The sequence below is a fragment of the Mobula hypostoma genome, chromosome X2 (genome assembly GCF_963921235.1).
Source record: "Mobula hypostoma chromosome X2, sMobHyp1.1, whole genome shotgun sequence".
NCBI lineage: Eukaryota > Metazoa > Chordata > Chondrichthyes > Myliobatiformes > Myliobatidae > Mobula > Mobula hypostoma.
In genome coordinates this window covers 46167611-46192679 of record NC_086129.1, presented here as the reverse complement: position 1 = coordinate 46192679, position 25069 = coordinate 46167611, and the positions used below count along the sequence as shown (strand labels likewise).

General features: G+C 44.1%; 1 protein-coding gene across 2 annotated transcripts in view; it reads left to right on the top strand.

Annotated features, from left to right (window-relative positions):
- c2cd2l (c2cd2 like) overlaps nucleotides 1-25069 on the top strand; it is a 153807-nt gene that overhangs the window by 91353 nt on the left and 37385 nt on the right. For both annotated transcript variants that reach the window (XM_063038283.1, XM_063038282.1), the window contains exons 2-3: nucleotides 7070-7165; nucleotides 14874-14993. In XM_063038283.1, coding sequence (XP_062894353.1) covers nucleotides 7070-7165; nucleotides 14874-14993 — 216 coding nt within the window. The remainder of the gene's footprint in view (nucleotides 1-7069; nucleotides 7166-14873; nucleotides 14994-25069) is intronic.

Here is a 25069-nt window from a genome sequence, read left to right as displayed (position 1 = left end):
GAGGACATAGCCTCAGAATAGAACATCCCTTTAGAACAGAAATGAGGAGAAATTTCTTTAGCCCAATGATGGTGAATCTGTGCAATTCAGTGCCACAAACGGCTGTGGAGGCCAAGTCATTGGGTATATTTAAAGAGGAGGTTGATAGGTTCTTGATTAGTTGGGGCATCAAAGGTTATGGGGAGAAGGCAGGAGAATGGGGTTGAGAGGGATAATAAATCAGTCATGATGGAATGGTTTAGCAGACTCAATGGGTCATAATGGGCTAATTCTTGCTCCTGTGGAAATGTACAGTACATGTATGAGTGCCTAGGAGGAAAGAGGATTTGTCTTGCCTTGGCTACTTGTGCAAGTTATTTGCTGGTGCTTGATGGGGTGATATGATGGGGGAAGTTTTTGAAAAGTATCCGTACAGTGTAATTATCCCGAGTTTACCCTGAGGTCATTAGGAATCGTGTAGGTCACAGTCCCAGAGCTCTGCTGTCCCATATATGTTTGTGGAGCAGCTTTCTCAGTTTTTACTGAGACCAATTCTTGGATAACCAGAATTATCAAATTACTTTCTCAGTTTACAATGGTGGGAGTTTAACCTCTAACTTTTACAGCCATTTCTCTACTCTCCCATTAAATGGGTATGACTGGACCAGCCACTCAGAAACACGCAATAATAATGTGAATTCACATCCCACCATCACATATGAGTATAACACAATGAGACCATTCAGACCATCAAGTCCTCTCCACAATTCAATCATGGCTGACTCATTTTACCTCTTAATCCCATTCTCCTGCCTTCTCCCCATAACCTTTAACACACTTAGTAATCAAGAACTTATCAACCTCTGCTTTAAATATACCAATGATTTGGCCTCCACGAATGAAACGTGCTTCCCTTTTCTAGTCTCGCTTGATACCCACTATCCTGTGAAATAGCTTGCTAACCTTGGAGCTGCCCCCGGAGTAATTAGGGGTGACTGTGTACTGCTTACTTTCTGTTATAGCAACCTCCCTTGAATAAATAAATAGAAGAATTTTAATTTGAGTACTACTTAAAAATATTTCAATGTGATTCACATTTAAATCACTGAGGTACAGTGACTTGTATTAAAGGAAGAGGGCACCTTGGAGGAGAATTAATTAATGGACCAGTGCACTGAGGGACTGTGCAAGCTTTTAGTACTGTTGATGCAGTAGTGCACCTATGAGCTAGATATGTAAATGGAAACACTTTCTGTATTATCTCTCCTTTCCCCATGCCATCTTTTTTACTGAGCTGGGTTTGGAGGGGGGGAATATTTAACTCTCTTGGAAACCATTTTGAGCCTTTTCCCTGTATTAAAGGTGTTGCATAAACCTTTAATTCCTAAAAGCGTAAAATGGTAGACTGCTCAGCCCATCTAGTCTGCTTCATCTTCAACAACTTTCTTGAAGTCCACTTTTCTGCTCTTGTCCCCACAGCATTCCATGGCAGAGTTCCAAAGACTTGCAACCCTCTGTGAGAAAATAAATTCTTCCTCATCTCAGTCTTAAATGGATACCCTCTTGTTCTGAAACCCTGTCTTCTTGGCCCTGGACTCTCCTATGAGAGACTTCCTCTCAGTGTTTTCCAGTGGGAAGCACAGAATCAAATATCGCTGTGATGATTGTACGTTCTAGCATCAATTGCAGAACCTTGTAGGTTTCAATAAGATCGTCTATCATTCTTCCAAACTTCAATGAGTCTTAACCTGTTGAATCTTTACATTTAGGACAACCTCTGCATGTGCTGAATCATTCCAGTGAACTTTCTCAGAGATGCCTCCAATGAGATAATATCTTCCTTTAAATAAAGGGAACAGAACTATTCACAATACTCTAGATGTGGTCTCACCGTTGCCTTGTGCAGAAGTAATGAGAGTTCCCCAGTTTTATACTCTAGATGTGGTCTCACCGTTGCCTTGTGCAGAAGTAATGAGAGTTCCCCAGTTTTATACTCTGGTCCTTCTGAAGTGGTGGTGGTGGCATCCGTTAGTCTCGCGAGACCATGGATCTGCGCCTGGAAAGTCTTGCTTCAGTCTGTGTTAGAGCAGCGTCTGTTGTGGCTGTAGAGGCCCACACGGGAGTGACAGTCTCGGCTGCAGCGACTGCACTTGAAGGCGCTGTCCTCCAGTGTTGTCTTGGTGCTGTTTTTCTGTTCTTCTGAAGTAGAGGCTAATATTTCATTAGCCTTCATTATTGTCTGCTACACTTGTGTGCTAGCTTCCAGGGTTTCATGCACAAGGGCCGCCAATCTTTGTGAGTTGCAGCTTTCTATGTTCTTCCATTAAGAAATCGCTCTTCCTTCCAAAATAAATGACATTTTACCACATTATGCTCCATTTGCCAGTTTCTTGCCCACTCAATCTATCAATCGCTCTCTGGAAACTGTTTGTATCCTCCTTGCAACTTCCCTTCCAACTTATTTTTGTGTTGTCTGCAAATTTGCCATACATCTCCTTCTTTTCTCCAAGTCATTAATATCTGGCTTGTTTCCATTGCTGTGCATTGAGTAAACTTGTTGTCTAAGCCAAGGGGGACATGCTCCAGCAATATTTAATCTTTAACTCATTGAGGAATGTGATACTGAGACCATTATCTTCAAATGCAGGGTTCGGAGGCAGCAAAGTGCAGTTTGCAACAACAATTCAAGTTGATTGTCATATGAACAGAGAATAGTACAGCACAGTACAGGCCCTTCGGCCCACAATGTTGTGCCAACCCTCAAACCCTGCCTCCCATATAACCCCCCACCTTAAATTCCTCCATATACCTGTCTAGTAGTCTCTTAAATTTCACGAGTGTATCTGCCTCCACCACTGACTCAGGCAGTGCATTCCACGCACCAACCACTCTCTGAGTAAAAAACCTTCCTCTAATATCCCCCTTGAACTTCCCACCTCTTACCTTAAAGCCATGTCCTCTTGTATTGAGCAGTGGTGCCCTGGGGAAGAGGCGCTGGCTGTCCACTCCATCTATTCCTCTCAATATCTTGTATACCTTTATCATGTCTCCTCTCATCCTCCTTCTCTCCAAAGAGTAAAGCCCTAGCTCCCGTAATCTCTGATCATAATGCATACTCTCTAAACCAGGCAGCATCCTGGTAAATCTCCTCTGTACCCTTTCCATTGCTTCTACATCCTTCCTATAGTGAGGCGACCAGAACTGGACACAGTACTCCAAGTGTGGCCTAACCGGAGTTTTATAGAGTTGCATCATTACATCGCAACTCTTAAACTCTATCCCTCGACTTATGAAAGCTAACACCCCATAAGCTTTCTTAACTACCCTATCTACCTGTGAGGCAACTTTCAGGGATCTGTGGACATGTACCCCCAGATCCCTCTGCTCCTTCACACTACCAAGTATCCTGCTATTGACTTTGTACTCTGCCTTGGAGTTTGTCCTTCACCTCACACTTCTCCGGGTTGAACTCCATCTGCCACTTCTCAGCCCACTCCTGCATCCTATCAGTGTCTCTCTGTAATCTTCGACAATCCTCTACACTATCTACAAAACCACCAGCCTTTGTGTCGTCTGCAAACTTGCCAACCCATCCTTCCACCCCACCTCTCTACCCCACCTCCAGGTCGTTAATAAAAATCACGAAAAGTAGAGGTCCCAGAACAGATCCTTGTGGGACACCACTAGTCACAATCCTCCAATCTGAATGTACTCCCTCCACCACCACCCTCTGCCTTCTGCAGGCAAGCCAATTCTGAATCCACCTGGCCAAACTTCCCTGGATCCCATGCCTTCTGACTTTCTGAATAAGCCTACTGTGTAGAACCTTGTCAAATGCCTTACTAAAATCCACATAGATCACATCCACTGCACTACCCTCATCTATATGCCTAGTCACTTCCTCAAAGAACTCTATCAGGCTTGTTAGACACGATCTGCCCTTCACAAAGTCATGCTGACTGACCCTGATCAGACCATGATTCTCTAAATACCCATAGATCCTATCCCTAAGAATCTTTTCCAACAGCTTTCCCACCACAGATGTAAGGCTCACTGGTCTATAATTACCCAGACTATCTCTACTACCTTTTTTGAACAAGGGGACAACATTCGCCTCCCTCCAATCCTCCGGTACCATTCCCGTGGACAACGAGGACATAAAGATCCTAGCCAGAGGCTCAGCAATCTCTTCCCTCGCCTCGTGGAGCAGCCTGGGGAATATTCCGTCAGGCCCCGGGGAGTTATCCGTCCTAACGTATTTTAACAACTCCAACACCTCCTCTTCCTTAATATCAACATGCTCCAGAACATCAACCTCACTCATATTGTCCTCACCGTCAAGTTTCCTCTCATTGGTGAATACTGAAGAGAAGTATTCATTGAGGACCTCGCTCACTTCCACAGCCTCCAGGCACATCTTCCCACCTTTATCTCTAATCGGTCCTACCTTCACTCCTGTCATCCTTTTTTTCTTCACATAATTGAAGAATGCCTTGGGGTTTTCCTTTACCCTACTCGCCAAGGCCTTCTCATGCCCCCTTCTTGCTCTTCTCAGCCCCTTCTTAAGCTCAAGCTACATATCAGCACAGGTGTAATCAGAAGCTTACTTGCAGCAGCATCGCATTGGATCAAATGCACAATGTTCAGAAGAACAGCATAAATTATACAAAGCACAAAATTAGAATTTAAAAAAGTCCTTGATCAAAGCACTCACGGTGCTGCTATACTGAGGCAATGTTCAGGTTTGTGCAGGTTGGTTCAAAAACCAAATGGTTGAAGGGAAGTAGCTGTTCTTGAACCTGGTGGTGTGGGACTTCAGGCATGTTGACTTTCTGCCCAGTGGTAGCTACAAGAAGATGGCATAGTCAGAATGGTAGGGATTTCTGATGGATGTTGCCTTCTTGAGGCATTGCCTCCTGTAGGTACCACCAATAATGGTGAAGGATGTGACTGTGATATATTGGGCAGAGTCCACTATTCTGTGCAACTTCTTGTGTTCCTGCACATTCAAATTGCCATCATTCACAATGCTTGCAGGGGTCGATTCAGAATCAGGTTTATTATCACCACATGTGCCGTGAAATTTGTTAACTTAGCAGCAGCAGTTCAATGCGATACATAATATAAAAAGAAAACAAAGTAAATATATTACAGTAACTTCATATACGTGAGGTGCCCTGGTTTCCTCGGCTGCATATGTCTAGGGAAAACAATCCCCGGCCCCGCCAAATGTGTGAGATTGAGACGCGAGCCCACCCCAAGCCCCCTGTTTGTGTGGATGCTGTGTAATCCGTTACCGTTACAGTGAGTGCCACAAAATAACAGACAGTATACCACATACAATTAAACGATTTAGCTTTGTAATTCTTAATTTGACTGAAAGGTTAGTAATGAAAAGAACAAAAAAAGAAAAGGGCCCATTTTAATGAAACAGTCTAATGTGCACAAGTTGGAGCTCATGGTTTCCCCATCACCGATCCTCAATCAATCTCACCCCGGGTTTCATCAAACCACGGTCCCGTTCTGGGTGGAATCCTATGACCTTTTCTCTCTGGCATCTTCTCTCGAACCACCCAAAAAAAACTCCAAGCCCAACCTTAGTGTCCCTCATCAGAGAAACCCCCCCCCCCTTCAATTCAGCCATCCTAATTGGATGGCAGATATTTCTCCTCATCTCTTATCTTCAACAATAACCCCAACATAAGCTGAAAACAAGTAGCTCACACAGAACAGCACAAAATGAAATACATACAGCATAACAGTAAAAAATATGAACCAGGGCATTATGTATGTATATGTGTAAGTATAAATAGATTAAAGTAGTGCAAAAACAGAAGTAGTGTATGTTAAAAAAGTGAGGTAGCGTTCATGGGTTCAATGTCCATTTAGGAATGGGATGGCAGAGGGGAAGAAGCTGTTCCTGAATCACTGAGTGTGTGCCTTCAGGCTTCTGTACCTCCTCCCTGATGGTAACAGTGAGAAGAGAGCATATCCTGGGTGCTGGAGGTCCTTAATAATGGACGCCATCTTTCTGAGGCATCGCTCTTTGTAGACATCTCAGATACTATGGAGGCTAGTACCCAAGAGAAAACTGACTAATTTTACAACTTTTTATAGCTTCTTTCAGTCTTGCGCAGTAGCCCCCCACCCCATACCAGACAGTGATGCAGCCTGTCAGAATGCTGTCCATGGTACAATGATAGAAGTTTTCAAGTGGGTTCAGGGACAAACCAAATTTCTTCAAACTCCTAATGAAATATAGCCTCTGTCTTGCTTTCTTTATAGCTGCATCAATATGTTGGGACCAGGTTAGGTCCTCAGAGATCTTGACACCCAGGAACTTGAAACTGCTCACTCTCTCGTCCTTCTGATCCCTCTATGAGGATTGGTATGTGTTCCTTCGTCTTACCCTCCCTGAAGTCCACAATCAGGTCTTTCGTCTCACTGACGTTGAGTGCCAGGTTGTTGCTGTGGCACCATTCCACTAGTTGGCATATCTCACTCCTGTATGCCCCCTCATTTCCATCTGAGAACTACCACCAATGGTTGTATCATCATCAAAATTATGGATGGTACTTGATTCAACATTTGTTGTAGTTTATTTTTTATTTAGCAATGCAACATGGTGATAGGCCCTTCTGGCTCAACGAACTCAGACTGCTCAATTACACCCATGTGACCAATTAACCCACTAATCCTTACACCTTTGGAATCTGGGGAGAGATTGGAGCACCTAGAGGAAACCCATACAGTCATGGGGAGAAAGTACAGACTGCTTACGGACAGCAGCGGAAATTGAACCTGGGTCTGGAACTAACTGCTATGCTATTGTGCCATCAGTGACACACTAAATCTCCTTAGGCTTCTAAGAAAGTAAAGACACCTGTATGCCTTCCTTATGATTGCATCAATGTGCAGGCCAATGTATTGGGTAAAAGGGGGCAAAAGAAAATCCACATGGCTATTATATTTGAAAATGGTTGTTCGTCTCTGCTGTGTGCTGTTTTGTTGATAGCTCTGGTCTACAGGCAAACTCTGGGAATCTAAAACTGGTAACAAGCTTGTCTTAATGAATCTGTTTTTCTTTAAGAGTTCCGTGCAGATCAGCTTTGAAGAGGGCTCGCAGCTGCCGTCAACAGCAGGCATCAGTCATGTGACGTGTACCGAACAGTCAGAGCAGAGCATGGTAAGTTAATGGATGTAGGAAGATGGGCACTAGTCTGAGCACTGGGCTGATGTGTTCCAGGTTAGAATTATAAGGCCCATTTGGCCCACCGAGTCTGCCCTGCCAATCAAACATAGCTGATTTATTTTCCTTATCAACTGAATATCCTGTCTTCCCCCATAAGCTTTGACACTCTTACTAATTAAGAACTGAGTAACCTCCAACTTTAATGACGTGGCAATGAATTCCACAGATTACTACAATACTCTGACTAAAGAAATTCCTCCACATCCCTGTTTTAAAGCAATGTCCTATATTCTGAAGCTGTGCCCTTTGGTCCTAGACTCTCCCACTATTTTAGTTATTCACTCCTCATCTACTCTACCTGGGCCTTTCAATATTTGGTAATTATCTTCATGATTGAATCAGCAAAGAAGGCGACAAAGTGTTTGTCATATGAGGAGAAAGTACCCAGACCAGGCCTGTTTCTACTCAGGAAATCAGTAGAAATTTCTTCACCCAACGTGTTGCGTCCTAGCTCAAAAGGAATGTGGAGGCTCAGTATTTGAGGTAATTGAGGGACGTGGGTTCAGTGAAGAAACCTGTGCAGAATAGCCATGTCTATTTAATGGTAAAACAAACCTGAAGGGATGAATAGGTGATTCTGTTATTTATATTGTCAGGCAGTGTAATAATGACACTTAAAAGCAGTGACCTGTTTGTGCCCTCTTAAGATTTAAGATGAAAGATTAGTTTTATTTGTCACATGTACCTGAAACATACAGTGAAATGCGTTATTTGCATCAAAACAAATCAGCGAGAATTGTGCTGGACAGCCTGCAAATGTTGCCATGCTTCCTGCATGCCCACAACTCAGTAATCCAAAACATGCAGTGCCTATAAAAAGTATTCACCCCATCACCTGTAAGTTTTCATGTTCTATTGTTTTACAACATTGAATCACAGTGCATTTAATTTGTTTTTTTTAATATACTGATCAACAGAAAAAGACTCTTCCGTGTCAAAGTGAAAAAAGATCTCTACGGAGTGATCTCAATTAATTACAATTATTAAACAAAATAATTGGTTGCATAATTACTCAGCTGCTTCAAGTCAGTATTTAGTATTTGCACCTTTGGCAGCAATTACAGCCTTGAGTCCATGCGGATATGTTTCTATCAGCTTTGCACATCTGGACACTGCAATATTTCCCCATTCTTAGAAACATAGAAAACCTACAGCACAATACAGGCCCTTCGGCCCACAATGCTGTGCCGAACATGTACTTACTGTAGAAATTACCGAGGGTTACCCATAGCCCTCTATTTTTCTAAGCTCCATGTACCTGTCCCGGAGTCTCTTAAAAGACCCTATCGTATCCACCTCCACCACCGTCGCCAGTAGCCCATTCCACGCACTCACCACTCTCTGCGTAAAAAACTTACCCCTGACATCTCCTCTGTACCTACTTCCAAGCACCTTAAAACTGTGTCCTCTCATGTTAGCCATTTCAACCCTGGGAAAAAGCCTCTGACGATCCACACGATCAATGCCTCTCATCATCTTATACACAAAGATGATATGCATCACCTTCTTTACAAAACTCTGGCAGATTCAATGGGGATCATGAGTGAACAACTCTTTTCAAGTCCAGCCACAAATTCTCAATTGGATTGAGGTCTGGACTCTGACTTGGCCACTCCAGGACATTAACTTCGTTGTTTTTGAGCCATTCCTGTGTAGCTTTGGCTTTATGCTTGGGGTCATTGTCTTGCTAGAAGACAGATCTTCTCCCAAGTCACAGTTCTCTTGCAGACTGCATCAGGTTTCCCTCCAGGATTTCCCTGTATTTCGCTGCGTTCATTTTACCCTCCATCTTCACGAGCCTTCCAGGGCCTGCTGCAGTGAAGCATCTCCACAGCATGATGCATGGACCACCATGCTTCACGGTAGGAATGGTGTGTCTTTGATGATGTGCAGTGTTCGGCTCATGCCAAACATAGCGTTTAGTCTGATGACCAAAAAGCTTAACTTTGGTTTCTTCAGTTCAGAACCTTCTTCCAGCTGACTTCAGAGTCTCCCACATGCCTTCTGGCAAACTCTAGCCAAAATTTCATGTGAGGTTTTTTTTCCCCAACAGTGGCTTTCTCTTTGCCACTCTCCCATAAAGCACCCAAGCAACAGTTGTATGTGCAATCTCTCCCATCTCAGCCACTGAAGCTTGTAACTCCTCCAGAGTTGTCGTAGGCCTCCCCCACTAGTCCCCTTCTTGCAGGGTCACAGTTTGTGAGGACAGCCTGCTCTAGGCAGATTTACAGTTGTGCCATATTCTTTCCATTTCTTGATTACTGACTTAACTGTACTCCAAGGGATATTCGGTGACTTGGAAATGTTCTTGTATCTGTCTCCTGACCTGTGCTTTTCAATAACCTTTTTGTGGATTTGCTTGGAGAGTTCTTTTGTCTTCATAGTGTAGTTTTTGCCAGGTTACTGACTCACCAGCAGTTGGACCTTCCAGATGCAGGTGTGTTTTTACTACAATCAATTGAAGCACCTTGACTGCACATGGTGGTTTCCATTTAACTAATTATGTGATTTATAAAACCAATTGGATGCACCAGCGATGATTTGGTGTGTCATATTAAAGGGGGTGAAAGCAAGTATTGGTTCAGTCCCCTCCTACCTACATCTGTGACATTTCACAGGCCCCAAGCATCTTATTTTCACCATGAATGTCCAGTCCTTATACATCCCTATTTCCCACCAGGAAGGCCTCAAAGTTCTCAGTTTCTTTCTGCACACCAGACCCAACCAGTTCTCTTCCACCATCAACCTCCTCCATTTGGCAGGACTGGTCCTCAGTCGCAATAATTTCTTCTTTGGCTTCTCCCACTTCCTTCAGACAAAAGGTGTAGCCGTGGGCACTCACATGGGTCCCAGCTATGCCTGCCTTTTTGTCGGCTACGTAGAACAGTCTATGTTCCAAGCCTACAATGGTGTCCATCCCCACTTTTCCTACGTTACATCAACAACTGCGTTGGTGCTGCTTCCTGCACCCATACCGAGCTTGTTGACTTCATCAACTTTGCCTCCAGCTTCCACCCTGCCCTCAAATTTACCTGGTCCATTTCCGACACTTCCCTCCCCTTTTTCAATCTCTCTGCCTCTATCTCTGGAGACAGCTTATCTACTGATGTCTATTATAAACCCAGTGACTCTCACAGCTACCTGAACTATACCTCTTTCTGCCTGGTTACTAGTAAAAGTGACATCCCCTTCTCTCAATTCCTCCGTCTCCACCACATCTGCTCTCAAAATGAGGCTTTTCATTCCAGAACGAAGGAAACGTCCTCCTTCCCTTCCTCCACCATCAACGCTGCTAGCGACCGCATCTCTTCTATTTCGCGCACGTCTGCTCTTACCCCATCCTGTCGCCACCCTACCAGGGATAGGGTTCCTCTTGTCCTCACCTACCACCCCACCAGCCTCCGCATCCAGCATATAATTTTCCGAAACTTCCACCACTTCCAATGGGATCCCATTTACTAAGCACATCTTCCCCCCGCCCTCCACTTTCTGCTTTCCGCAGGGATCCCTCCCACGCGAGTCCCTTGCCCATTCGTCCCTCCCCACTAATCGGAACAAGTGCTACGCCTGCCCCTACACCTCCTCCCTCGCTACCATTCAGGGCTCTAAACAGTTCTTCCAGGTGAGGCAACACTTGACCTGTGAGTCTGTTGGAGTCATATACTGTGTCTGGCACTCCTGGTGTGGCCTCCTGTATATTGGTGAGACCCAACCTAGATTGGGAGACTAGTTTGCCAAGCATCTACGTTCCATCTGCCAGAAAAGTGGGATCTCCCGGTGGCCACCGTTTTAATTCCATTTCCCATTCCCATTCCGATATGTTAATCCATGGCTTCCTCTACTGTCGCAATGAGTACTCAGGTTGGAGAAGCAACACCTTATATTCCATCTGGGTAGCCTCCAACCTTATAGCATGAACACTGACTTTTCTAACTTCCGGTAATGCCCCCCCCCCCCCTTCACCATTCCCCATCTCCATACCTGCCCATCACCTCCCTCTGATGCTCTTCCCCCTTTTCTTTCTTCCATGGGCTTCTGTCCTCTCCTATTAGATTCCTCCTTCTCCAGCCCTTTATCTCTTTCACTAATTGAATTCCCAGCTCTTTACTTCACCCGCCCCCTCCCTCCCGTTTCACCTATCACCTTGTGTTTCTTCCTTTCCTCCCCCCGCCTTCTAACTTTGACTCCTCGCCTTTTTTTATCCAGTCCTAATGAAGGGTCTTGACCTGAAATGTTAACTGTACTCTTTTCCATAGATGCTGCCAAGCCTGCTGAATTCCTCCAGCATTCTGTATGTGTTCCATGGATTTCCAGCATCTGCAGATTTACTCTTATTTACAATAAATTATTTTATATTTTATTTGTAATTAAATTAGATCACTTTGTTGAGATCTGTTTTCACTCTGACATGAAAGAATCTTTTTCTGTTGAGCAGTGTCAAAAAAAACCAAATTAAATCCACTGTGATTCAGTATTGTAAAACAAAACATGAAAACTTCCAAGGGGGTGAATACTTTTTATAGGCACTGTATGTCTTTGGAATGTGGCTGGAAACCAGAGCACCCTGGGGAAACCATGTGGTCATGGAGAGAAAGTACAAACAGTGGCAGGAATCAAACCTAAGCGTTGCAGCTGACATTGTAACACGGTGCGCTAACCACACCAACGCACAGAAAGATATTCAGTTCATTACTGCTGCTTTTTTTCCGAGGACTGTCGCCATGTTGTGATCGAGAGGCTTGTGAGTTCCTGATATCCAGAGAGCACTTCGCTTCTGATAGGGTCACCCACTGGGTTAAGGTCAAGGGGGAGGTTCCAGACAAAGAGCTCAACAGTGGTGAGGCTGGTGGCAGATGACGACACATCACAGCGGCAGTGAAGGGTCCCCAGCCGTCTTGCACTCCATGCCACTGGACCCTGACACCATGTGGTATCTGTCTGTGCCACCCCACATTAAACAAAGATATAGATTCAACACTGTCTGGTTAAAGCAATTTCTCCTCGTCTCCATTCTAAAAGGATGCCCCTCTATTCTGAGGCTGTGTCCTCTGGTCTTAGCCATGGTGGAAGATGACGACACATCACAGCGGCAGTGAAGGCGGAGGAAGGCTGCAGCAGTGGAGGGTCCCCAGCCATCTTGCATGCCAGAGCACTGGACTCTGACACCGATCTGTCAAGGACTCTGTGGTGGCTGCCCACGTATCAGCCTCCCCATGTTAAACAAAGTCACATACAGGCGTTTTCCATTAAGGGAATGCACCTTAACGTCTCGGTTATGTGGATCCCGGATCAGCCTCTACAGTCACCTGACGACCCACCAATAGACAACCCCTTAGAACATCATACTTGACCCAAGTGATCGCACTACTACTGCTGCGTGGACTCATTATTAAAGGTATCCGGTTAACTGTGTTTCCCTATCCTGTAGATCTATAACATTTTCCCTATAATCGCAGCCTGCACACAGCAAGCACTGACTAATAAACATATGAGATTCTGCAGGTGTTGGAAACCTAGAGCAACACACACACAAAATGCTGGAACTCAGCAAGTCAGGCAGCATCTGTGGAGAGAGTAAACAGTCGACATTTTGGGCCGAGACCCTTCATCAGGATCCTGATTATGCTGACTGACTTGCTAAGTTATTCCAGCATTTTGTGCGTGTTTCACTGACTGATAAGACCATAAAACATAGGAGCAGAATTCAGCCATCTGGTCCATTGTGTCTGCTCCACCATTCAATCGGGGCTGATCTGTTTTTCTCCTCCTCAGCCCCACTTCCCAGCCTTCTCCCCGTAACCTTTGATGCTGTGTCCATCAAGAACCTATCAAGCTCTGCCTTAAATGCACCCAACAACCTGGCTTCCCCAGCTGCCTGTGGTAGTAAATTCCACAAGTTCACCATCCTCTGGCTAAAGAAATTTAGCCTTTCAATATTCACAAGGTTTCAATGAGATTCGCCCCCCCCCCCATTCTTTTAAATTCCAGTGAGTACAGACCCAGAGCCAAACGTTCCTCGTATGATAACCCTTTCATTCCTGGAATCATCCTTGTGAACCTCCTCTCTACCCTCTCCAATGCCAGCACATCTTTTCTAAGATGAGGGGCCCAAAACTGTTCAAAATACTCAAGGTGAGGCCTCACCAGTGCCTTATAAAGCCTCAGCATCACATCCCTGCTCTTGTATTCTAGACCTCTTGAAATGAATGCTAACATGGCATTTGCCTTCCTCACCACCAACTCAACCTGCAAGTTAACCTTTAGGGTGTTCTGCACAAGGACTCCCAAGTCCTTTTGCATCTCAGATTCCTGGATTTTCTCCTCATTTAGGAAATAGTCTGCACATTTATTTCTAATACCAAAGTGCATGACCATGCATTTTCCAACATTGTATTTCATATAATAGTTAGTTAACCTCTTCTTAATCATATTAGTTGAAGAATAAATGTTCACCAGAGCACTAGGGAGAATTCAGGAGAGGAACTCAGCAGATCACGCAGCATCTATAGAGAGGAATAAACGGTCATCATTTCAGGCCGAGACCCTTCATCAGGACTCAGCTGAAATTTTGACTGTTCATTTCCCTCCATGGATGCTGCCTGACCTGCTGAGCTCCTCCAGCATTTTGGGTGTTACTCTGGATTTCCAGCATCTGTAGAATCTTGCTTTATTACTAGGGAGAATTCTACTGTTCTTCTTTGAAGTAATGCTGGGGGATTCCTTACATGTGCTCAGAATGGACACCATTAAATTGGAAAAGGTGGAGAGAGGATTTGCAAGGATGCCTTCCAGATTTGAAGGCCTGAGTTGTAGGGAGAGGTTGGCTGGCCTAGGACTTTATTTCTTGGAGCATAGGAGACTCAAGGGTAACCTTTTTGAAGTTTTTAAAATTGTGAGGGCTATAGAAAGGATGTATGAACATATCTATTTTCTCTGGGGAACGAAAAACTAGAGGGCATAGGTTTAAAGTGAGAGAGTAAAGATTTAAAAGGGATCTGAGGGGCAATTTCTTCACACAAAGGGTGATGGGTATATGGAGCAAGCTGCCAGATGAAGTGGTTGAGGCAGATACAATAACAACATTTAGAAGATATTTGGATAGGTAGGAGAGGTTTAGAGGGATATGGGCCAAACTCTGGCAAATAGGATGAGCTTGCTGGGCACAGTATTTGACATGGACAGGTTGGGCTGAAGGGCCTGTTTCCACGTCATATAGACAAGCCTATTGTTTAACATCTCAATTAAAAGCCAGCTCTGACGGTACAGCACTCCCTCAGCTTTGCACTGAGGAGACACTCTGCATTTGGGTTTTTAGAGCAGAGCTTGAACTCAGAATCCTCTTATTCAGTCCTACAATTGACCTGTTGGGACTGAAGGAATGTTATTTTTCAGGATATTGCCATTGTTATAAATGTGACAAACTGTTATGAAGCACTGATGTAAGGGAACGTATCCATCAATGCACTTTCCCACACATCACCGGTCTGATGAGCCAGCTCCTGTTCACTCAACACTTAGTTTCAACATTCAGCAAATAGTTGGAATTGTAAGCAGCCTGTGGAATGTTCAGGAAAAGCATGATGGAGATTGAAATATGTTTAGTTAATGAAGAGTTTAATTGTTAACCATTTGTTTGCTGTAGGTGCTTTGTTGCAATATAGCGGTGGATGCAATTCAGTTCCCTGTGTCCGTTACTCAGCAGTCTCCAGCAGCCGTATCTATGGATTCTTACCAAGTCACCTTGGCACCACTTCAGGCTCAGGTAATTAGTTTGTTACATTATTGAGTTAAACAACAGGGGGGCAGGCCCTTTGGCCCATCATGCCCACACTATCAGTCCTATGCAACTTCCATTTTCCCTCTGGTATCCTCATAAACTCCACCTGTCTCTGCACCTATACTCACAAGCCACTATATTAGGTACACCTGTTCGTTAATACAAATATCTAATCAGCCAATCATGTGGCAGCAACTCATTGCATAAAAGTATGCAGACATGGTCAAGAGGTTCAGTTGTTGTTCAGACCAAAACATCAGAATGGGGAAGAAATGTGATCTAAGTGACATTGACCATGGAATGATTGTTGGTGCCAGACGGGCTGGTTTGAGTGTCTTAAAAACTGCTGATCTCCTGGGATTATCACGCACAACAGTCTCTAAAATTTACAGAGAACGGTGTGAAAAACAAAAAAAAAATCCAGTGAGCGGCAATTCTGTGGGCAAAAAAACATTGTTAATGAGAGAGGTCAGAAGAGAATGGCCAGACTGGTTCAAGGTGACAGTAACTCAAATAACCACACATTACTACAGTGGTGTACAGAGGAGCATCTCTGAACCCACAACATGTCAAATCTTGAAGTGGATGGGTACAGCAGCAGAAGACCATGAACATACACTCAGTGGCCACTTTATTAGGTACAGAAAGTATCTAATAAAATGTTCACCGAGTGTGGTGGCCAGTGCTATCATGTTTGCTGTTGTGTGCTGGGGCAGCAGGCTGAGGGTAACAGACACCAACAGAATCAACAAACTCATTTGTAAGACCAGTGATGTTGTGGGGATGGAACTGGACTCTCTGACGGGGGTGTCTGAAAAGAGGATGCTGTCTAAGTTGCATGCCATCTTGGACAATGTCTCCCATCTACTACATAATGTACTGGGTGGGCACAGGAGTACATTCAGCCAGAGACTCATTCCACCGAGATGCAGCACAGAGCGTCATAGGAAGTCATTCCTGCCTGTGGCCATCAAACTTTACAACTCCTCCCTTGGAGGGTCAGACACCCTGAGCCGATAGGCTGGTCCTGGACTTATTTCCTGACATAATTTACATATTACTATTTAACTATTTATGGTTCTATTACTATTTATTATTTATGGTGCAACTGTAACGAAAATTTCCCCCAGGATCAATAAAGTATGACTATGACTAAGACTATATATAAGTCTGAGATAAATACTCCAGGCTTCAATTTAAGGGAATCAATATAAAAATAAATAATATGAGAGCACAAGTTGTAGAGGCCTTGAAAGTGAGTTCGTAGGTTGTGGAATCAGTTTAGAGTTAAGGTGAGTGAAGTTATCCACACTGGTTCAGGAGCCTGATACAAAATAGCTAGGTAAATGTTTGCTTAATTCAAGAGGTTGGAGTACAAGTTTGAGGAAGTTGTGGTTCTCTTGTAAAGCTCTCAGTCAGACCTCACCTGGAACACTGCAGTAAGTTAAAGCCATGGTAGTCAAAGAGGAGGGACTGGCCCAAGAGTGGAAATAGTACTGATTTGTCAGTGTACTACCAGTGCTGAAATGGTTACATTATTAAGGTAACTCAAATGAACTTGGATTGCTTGAGGTGATTAAAGTATTGAAAAGGTTTGACAGAGTAGATTTGGGGGAACTGTCACCTTTCACAGTCCTAAAATTGGAGTTAAATGCTGGGGAAGCAATGTTGATAGAAATTTATAACCTCATCAAAACAGTGTGGATGTTGCTTCATATATTGGTTTTAAGAGCAAGATCAGCAGATGATCAGCAGGAGAGGGTTTTGATGGAGTGGAAAATGGAAATATAAGATGCTGTTTGACAAGCCAAGCTTCTTCCTACTCCCAAAGTACTTTAGGAACTTGCTAAAGGTAGTTGTAATGTTGTAAAAAGGAATTATTAATAAATGAGCCTTGCTTATTGTTCCTTTCCTGCTGTTTGATGACTGTCTAACTGACACCTGCTGTTTAGATTTGTGCCTTAAACTGAAATTTCACTGGACTGCTGCCCAGTTTGTATGTACTTGGCCTGACATAAAGACATAAGAGCAGGATTAGACTTTTAAGTATGGCTGGCCAAAATCAATATGATCTTGCGTGACCTTCACAAACCCAAGAGATTCTGCAGATGCTGGAAAATCCTGAGTAACACACACAAAATATTGGAGGAACTCAGCAGCTCAGACAGCATCTATGGAGAGGAATGTATGATGATTGTTTATTGATGCTGCCTGACCTGCTGAGTTCCTCCAGCATTTTGTGTGTGTTTTGCCTTGGATTTCCAGTAAGTGCAGAAACTCTTGTGTGAATAACTGTTGTCTGACTTTAATATAAATCAATGTAAAATGTACGAGTTTCATTATATAATTTTCTCTCCCTTCCAGAAGAAAGCTCTCAAACAGTACAGAAAATTTTGATACCCTCTTTGAAATATTGATAAAGGATCTGTACAATTAATTTTTCATTTCAGTCTTAAATGATTTATCCTGAGACTATGATAGATGAACTGAACTGTTCAGGAGTGATGGGAGGACAGGACCATCACTGAACTGTTCCCATAACCAATGGACTCACTTTCAAGGACTCTTCATCTCATATCCTCAATATTTATTGCATGATTATTTTTTATTGTTTTTACCTTTTCTTTCTTTCTTTTTGTGTATTTGCCCAGTTTGCTGTCTTTTGCACGTTTGTTGTCTGCCCTGTTGGAGTGGTCTTTCATTGATTGTATTATGGTTACTGGATTTATTGAGTATGCCTGCAAGAAAATGAATCTCGGGGTTGTATATGGTGACAGATATGTACTTTGATAATAAATTTACTTTGAACTTTGAAGGAATGGTAATGTTTCCAGATCAAGTTGGTGAGCAGCTTGGAGCAGAACCTGTAGGTCAAGATAGTGCTGTGGACTTGCTACCCTTCTCCTTCTAAAGGGTAGAGGTTGTGAGTTTGGGAGAAGTGCCTGGGTACCCTGAACAAGTAAGTGCAGTGAGTTTTGGACATCACAGCTACAGTGTGCAGCCAGAATGGTTTGGCTGGAATAGACAAAGTGATTAGAATGGATCAGTTCTTGGATTTTCCACGTAGGATGAGACATGAACAGAGAATCTATCTCCCTCTCTTTTTCTCATTCTCACCCTCTTTTCCCTCACCTTCCATCACACCACTCTTTAATCCCTCCATTATCCTTTAACCCTCTTCAGCTGATAACCCCCTCACCCTCTAAACCCTCCACCCTCAAAACTCTCCTTGCCTTCACTCTCTACGTATCCCCTCACCCTGTCTCTCGGTCACTCTCTGTCTGTCTCTCTTACTCTCTCACTCACTCTTTCTGTTTCTTTCTCTCCCTTTGTATCTCTTTTGCTTTTTCTCCCTCTCTCCCTTTCTCTTCCCCCTCCCTCCCTCCCCTCCCTCTCCCTCATCTGTCCCTCCCTCCCCCCTTCTGTCTCCCTCTCTCCCTCCTTCTATCCTCCCCTTTCACAGTTCTATCACAAAGCCATTTAAATGCAGAGCAAGTCAGACATTCCCATCTCATGTTAACGAGATGCTTTTAATTGAAAAAGGAATGTAGAACAGAAGAGCAGCTACTGCTGTGAGTTACTGTCATGCCACCACCTGCCTCCCAGCTGCTGTAGGCAAGTAGGCAAAACCTTAAATCAAGAAATCAAAGCAATTAATATTATGTTAATTTGCAAAAAAACCTTTCAGATTCTTTGAAACTGTATTAATAGCAAGAAGCTGTAATGGCCACTGAGAGCTGCCGGTGAATTTATTGCTAAGATGGCGTACGGTCAACATTTCCTTTTTCTCGCCTGTATATCCTTCAGTCTTTCAAATGCTGACATGAGATTATGAATCTGCACTAAAGAAGGGACACCAGAGCTGCATTGTAAAGGTATTAATCATAAATTAGGGTGTTGCTGCAGACATTTACCATGGCAATCTGCCATCTGATAGCACAGTTTGAATTTTGAAATTTAATACAAGGTAGAAATTAAGGAGTTTTTAAAAAATATTTTCCATTTATCACATACCAACTACGAGGACCTGTTGGTTTTGGAGAAAATGCCCATTAAGTAGGTGCTGATTTCATTGTTCAGTGTGCCACAGTCCTACCTGATGCCAAGTTTAATGTGTACTGTCAAATAAGAACAGAAAATGCTGTGTAACACTTGGCAGATCAGAGTCTGCAAGTCCACTGGAGGCTGGAGATGGCCTGTCCTAGGGCTGGAACACTACCTGTGTGTGTGCGCGTAGAGAGGAACAGGACTTGTTTTGCTGCTGTTGTTTTGTTGTTGTTGCTTGTGCTGTTCTGCCAAACATTATGGGTGTGCTATGTTGGCGCTGGAATGTGTGGCAACACTTGCAGGCTGCCCCCAGCACATCCTTAAGTTGTGCTGGTTGTTAACACAAATAGCACATTTCACTGTATGTGTCGATGTACATGTGATAAATAAATGAATTAACCTTAATCTGGTGGTTGGGATATTGATGCAAAATGTTTCTCCTCATAGAGTCATAGAAAACAACAGCACAGAAACAGGCCTCTCAGCCCATCTAGTCTGTGCCCAATCATTTAAATTGCCTACTCAAATAGACCTCCACAGGGACCATTTCCCTCCATACCCCTACCATCCATGTACCTATCCAAACCTCTTAAACATTGAAATCAAGCTTGCACACACCACTTCTCCTGCCAGCTCATTCCACACTCTCACGAGCCTCTGAGTGAAGAGGTTTCCCCTTATGCTACCCTTAAACATTTCACCTTTCACCCTTAACTCATAACCTCTGCATGTAGTCCCACCCAACCTCAGTGGAAAAAGGCTGCTTGCATTTACTGTGTCTATACCTCTATCAAATCTCCTCTCAATCTTCTAAATTCTGAGGAATAAAGTCCTAGATTATTCAGTCTTTCCATATAACTCAGGTCCTCCTGACCCGGCAACATCCTTGTAAATTTTCTCTGTACTCTTAAACCTTATTTACATCTTTCCTGTAGGTAGGTAACCAAAACTGCACACAACACTCCAAAGGCCTCACCAACGTCTTATATAACTTCAACATAACATCCCATCTCCTGTGTTCAGTATTTTGATTTATGAAGGTTAATGTGCCAAAAGCTTTCCTTATGACCCTATAAGAACATAAGAAATAAGAGCCGGAGTAGGCCATCTGGCCTATCGAGCTTGTTCTGCCATTCAATAAGATCATGGCAGATCTGACCATGGACTATCTCCACCTACCTGCCTTTCCCCCGTAACCTCTAATTCCCCTACTACGCAAAAATCTATCCAACCGTGTCTTAAATATATTTACTGAGTTTGCCTCCACTGTTTCAATGGGCAGAGAATTCCACAGATTCACCATCCTCTGGGAAAAGCAATTCCTCCTCATCTCCATCCTAAATCTACTCCCCTGAATCCTGAAGCTATGTCCCCTAGTTCTAGTCTCACCTACCAGTGGAAACAACTTTCCTGCCTCTCTTATCTATCCCCTTCATAATTTTATATGTTTCTATAAGATCTCCTCTCATTCTTCTGAACACCAGTGAGTACGGTCCCAGGCGACTCAATCTCCCCTCATAGTCTAACCCCCTCATCTCGGGAATCAACCTGGTGAACCTCCTCCGCACCGCCTCTAAAGCCAGTATTTCCTTCCTCAAGTTAAGGAGAGCAGAACTGCACACAGTACTCCAGGTGCAGCCTCACCAGTACCCTGTACAGTTGCAGCATGACTTCCCTGCTCCTCAATTCAATCCCTCTAGCCTGCTGTACCTGCAAAGCAACCTTTCGTGATTCACGCACAAGCTCCAGGTTTCCCCCGCCATCCGAAGGTAGAGCGTTCCTATGAAACGGTTCGTAAGCCGGAATGTCGTAAAGTGAAGAAGCAATTACCGTTTATTTATATGGGAAAATTTTGTGAGCGTTCGCAGACCCAAAAATAACTTACCAAATCATGCCAAATAACACATAAAACCTAAAATAACAGTAACATATAGTAAAAGCAGGAATGATATGATAAATACACAGCATATATAAAGCAGAAATACTTTTCCACAATCATTGCCGCATTGTTCTCCGTAGCGAAAATCTCACGCAAGCGCTCTCGGCAGAAACACTCTCTCCAGTAACCTTTAAGCTATGAAGCTGCCAAATCATACCAAATAACACCTAAAAATACACAACCTATATAAAGTAGAAATAATGTATGTACAGTGTAGTATCACTTACTGGAATTGGGAAGACAGTGCCAAGCACACTGATGATGGTGTGTTAGGCTGAGTTGTCGCAGGGTGGGGTGGTGCAGTGGTCCCCACCCTCCGGGCCGCCAACCGATACCGATCCGCGAAGAATGCAGTGGTACAGTGGTGGCTGGGACGCACCCAGCACTCACATCAGCCACAGCAGACGATGAACCTCGACCTTCGACATCGAGGCAGGCAGACATAGAAGATGACCTGCCTGCACCTAATTAATTAGCTTGTTTATTTCGTTTTTTTTCTTAAAGATGTGCTGGGTGCACCCCGGCTACCGCTGCATTCTCCACGGCAATGTATCGGTCCGTGGCCCGGGGGTTGGGGTGGTGGGACACTGGGGTGTCATCTCATCGTCGTCTGTTTCCATCAGGGCAGGCAGGTCATCTTCTATGTCTGCCTGCCTCGATGTTGAAGGTCGAGGTTCATCGTCTGCTGTGGCTGATGTGGAAGGCTTGAAAAACGACAGTATGCTTTACTGCTTATCCTTGCTCATTTTTCTATCATACAGTTATTTGTAAGCACTCAAACCATCCTGCAAATATGCCCTAAACCTACCTACCCTTTCAAAATTAAAGTCGTACTTTATCATTGCAGCGAAAATCTCACAGTTGCTTCACGTTCAGTTCCTGGACGACTTCACTTTCGGTCCGTTCGCTACTGCATTCGGTTTCGATTGTTATCCTTTCCTCTTCCATTTGCATCAGCTCTTCATCTATCAGTTCTTGGTCATGGGATGCCAAAACCTCTTCAACATCATCTTCCTCAACTTCCACAAGCCAAACTCACTTTGTCCTTGCTTCGTTCACCACGATCGAAACACTTAATTATGTCTAGTTTTACGCGAAGTGTAACACCCTTACGAGCTCTTTCAGGCTTTTCCAATACCTTAGAACTCATCTTGCTAATGGATGCTCACAGGCACGTGTTTAAGCAATGCCGACTGGAATGCAGTTCCGAGGGAGGAGCTTGGCTGCTCGGGGTGTGCGCTGCCTTTTATTGCGTGCGGCTTTTTTCGTGCGTTGCCTTTTCTCGTAACAGTGAAAATACCTTCTGTTAGCGAAAACAGGTAGCTAATGTAGGTCTTTCGTAACAGTGAGGTTTCGTAAAGCGAACGTTCGAAAAGCGGGGGACCTGTACCTCGGACACCACTTTCAATAAATTATGGACCTGTATTCCCAGATCCTTTTGCTCTACCACACTTCTCAGTGTTCTGCCATTCACTGTGTAAGACCTACCCTGGTTGGTACTACTAAAATGCAACACATCGCACTTGTCTGCATTAAATTCTCTCTGCCATTTTTCAGCCCATTTTCTAGCTGGTCCAGATCCCTCTGCAAGCCCTGATGGCCTTCCTCACAGTCCACTACATCCCCAATCTTGGTGTCATCCACAAATTTGCTGATCCAGTTAACCACATTATTATCCAGATCATTGATACAGATGACAAACAACAACGGACCCAGCACTGATCCCTGTGACACTCCACTAGTCACAGGCCTCCAGTCAGGGAGGCAAACCCACTACTACCACTCTCTGGCTTCTCCCACAAAGCCAATGTCTAATCCAGTTTACTACCTCATCTTGAATACCGAGCGACTGAACCTTCTTGACCAGCCTCCCATGCAGGACCTTGTCAAATGCTTTACTAAAGTCCATGTAGACAACATCCACTGCCTTGCCTTCATCTACTTTCCTGGTAACTTCCTCAAAAGAATCTATAAGATTGGTTAGACATGCTCTATCATGCATGAAGCCATGCTGACTATCCTTAATCAGTCCATGTCTATACAAATATAGGTCCACAATCCCTTATCCGAAAATCTGAAATCCTTAGGGCCAGTTGCATTTCAGAATTCAGAATTTTTGGATTTCAGACTCCGCCCCCCCCCATACCAAAAAACATGTATGCTCAAGTCTCTTTTTTAACCTGTCTCAGTGCGGTGAACTTTAAGACCCAGTGGCACACCAAACCTACGCACATCCTCCCGTATATTTTAAATCAGGGGTCCCCAACCTTTTTTGCACCGCGGACCGGTTTAATATTGACAATATTCTTGCGGACCGGCCGACGGGGAGGGGAGGGAGAGTGGTGTTAATCACGACCGGAATATAGTGGATAAGTCAACTATAAGTCACTTATCAGTGGCTAATACACTCAATTTCATTTCTAAAAGGGTGTATCTCAACGAATTTAATATTAAACACACAGTGCATATTTTCCTCGCATGAATGTTGTGATAAGTCAATTATAGGGGGGTTCCTCATGTCCAGTCTATTCCGCAATTTAGTTTTCATTGCATTCATCGGAGAAAACTCCGCTTTGCGGAGATATGATGTTGGAAATGGAAGCAACGTTTTCAGTGCTCTTGTGGCTATCTCAGGATATTTAGCCTTGACTTTGATCCAGAATGCCTGCAGAGATGCTATGTCAAACATACTTTTCAGCCCACCGTCATTTGCAAGCTTGAGGAGTTGATCTTCCCGCGCTGACATGCATGATTCACCGTAGACATTCACAAACGGGTCACGGACCCATTCCTTTGCATGTCTTGGGTCATTTGCGGTTGGGAAGTAACACTCGAATTCTGTCGGCAGCGAAGATAGGTGATCGCACCCCAGCTGTGAGAAGGACGGTGCAGCCTCAGTCTCTCCCAAATTCCCAGCTAATGTTGGGACATGTCAGATATGCCCCTGTCCACTCGCCATCCCCACAGTTCCAGTTTGGCTGTGAAAGCAGACACTTTATCTGCCAACTTGAAGACAGTTGTCATTCTCCCCTGAAGTGACAAATTGAGTTCATTGAGCAGGTTGAAGATGTCACATAGTTTTGTATGTCAGTAGTTTTGCTGTCCACTCCTTGTCACTGAAGTGTGCTGCCAGTGGTGACTTTTTTCCTGAAAGAAATCTCTGTAGCTTCTGTTAACTCAAAAACCCTGGCCAGGGCCCTCCCCCTTGATAGCCACCTGATTTCAGTGTGTAAGAGAAGGCGTTTGTGCTCTGCATCCATTTCCTCGCAAAGCTGCTCAAACAGATGTGAGTTAAGGGCTTTTGCTTTGATGTGATTGATAACTTCAGCAATGTCACTCAATACGCTGTTAAGATCAGGTGACATTTTTCGGCTAGCCGGCATTTTCCTGTGTGTGACACAGTGTGTAGACTGGCATTCAGGAACAACCTCTTTGACTCGGGTATTGAAACCAGACTCGTTAAGCTGTTCCAACAGCTGTGCGTCGATATCCTCCGCTATGTCATCGATTCTCCGTGAAACTGTTGTAGCCGAAAGAGAAATCTGTGCCATCTTGTTAGCTGCAGTTTCTCCCAACAGTTCACGGCACATGTCCTTGGCAGCAGGCAGAATCAATTTTTCACCAACAGTGAAAGGCTTAGTCATAGCAATACGGCTAGCCACTAAGTAGACGCTCTCAGAGCAGCAGCATTTGTGGAGGTGGTGATTCTCAGCACTTGCTTCTGTTCCACTTGCTCACGTTTTTTCTGCTCAAAAAACTCAACGGGTTTGTCTTTAAGTGCAGGGTGCTTGGACTCAAGGTTATGAAGTAGTTTTGAGGGCTTCATTGCTTCATTAGACAGCTTGTCTCCACATATCACACACAGGGGGCTTGGAGCGTGCGAGTCACCGTTTGCAATAAAGCCATATTTTATGTACGACTCGTCGTATTTTCTGTTGAAGGAAGCTTTCTTTTCTTTTGCAGTCTCGGCCTCAGCTGTCTCTGTGTTAGGCCTTTTATGTCCCCTACCATCTCTTCCAAAGAAATTCTCAAACGACGTTTGTTTTTTACTCATTGAGTAGTTGTAGGTTAATGT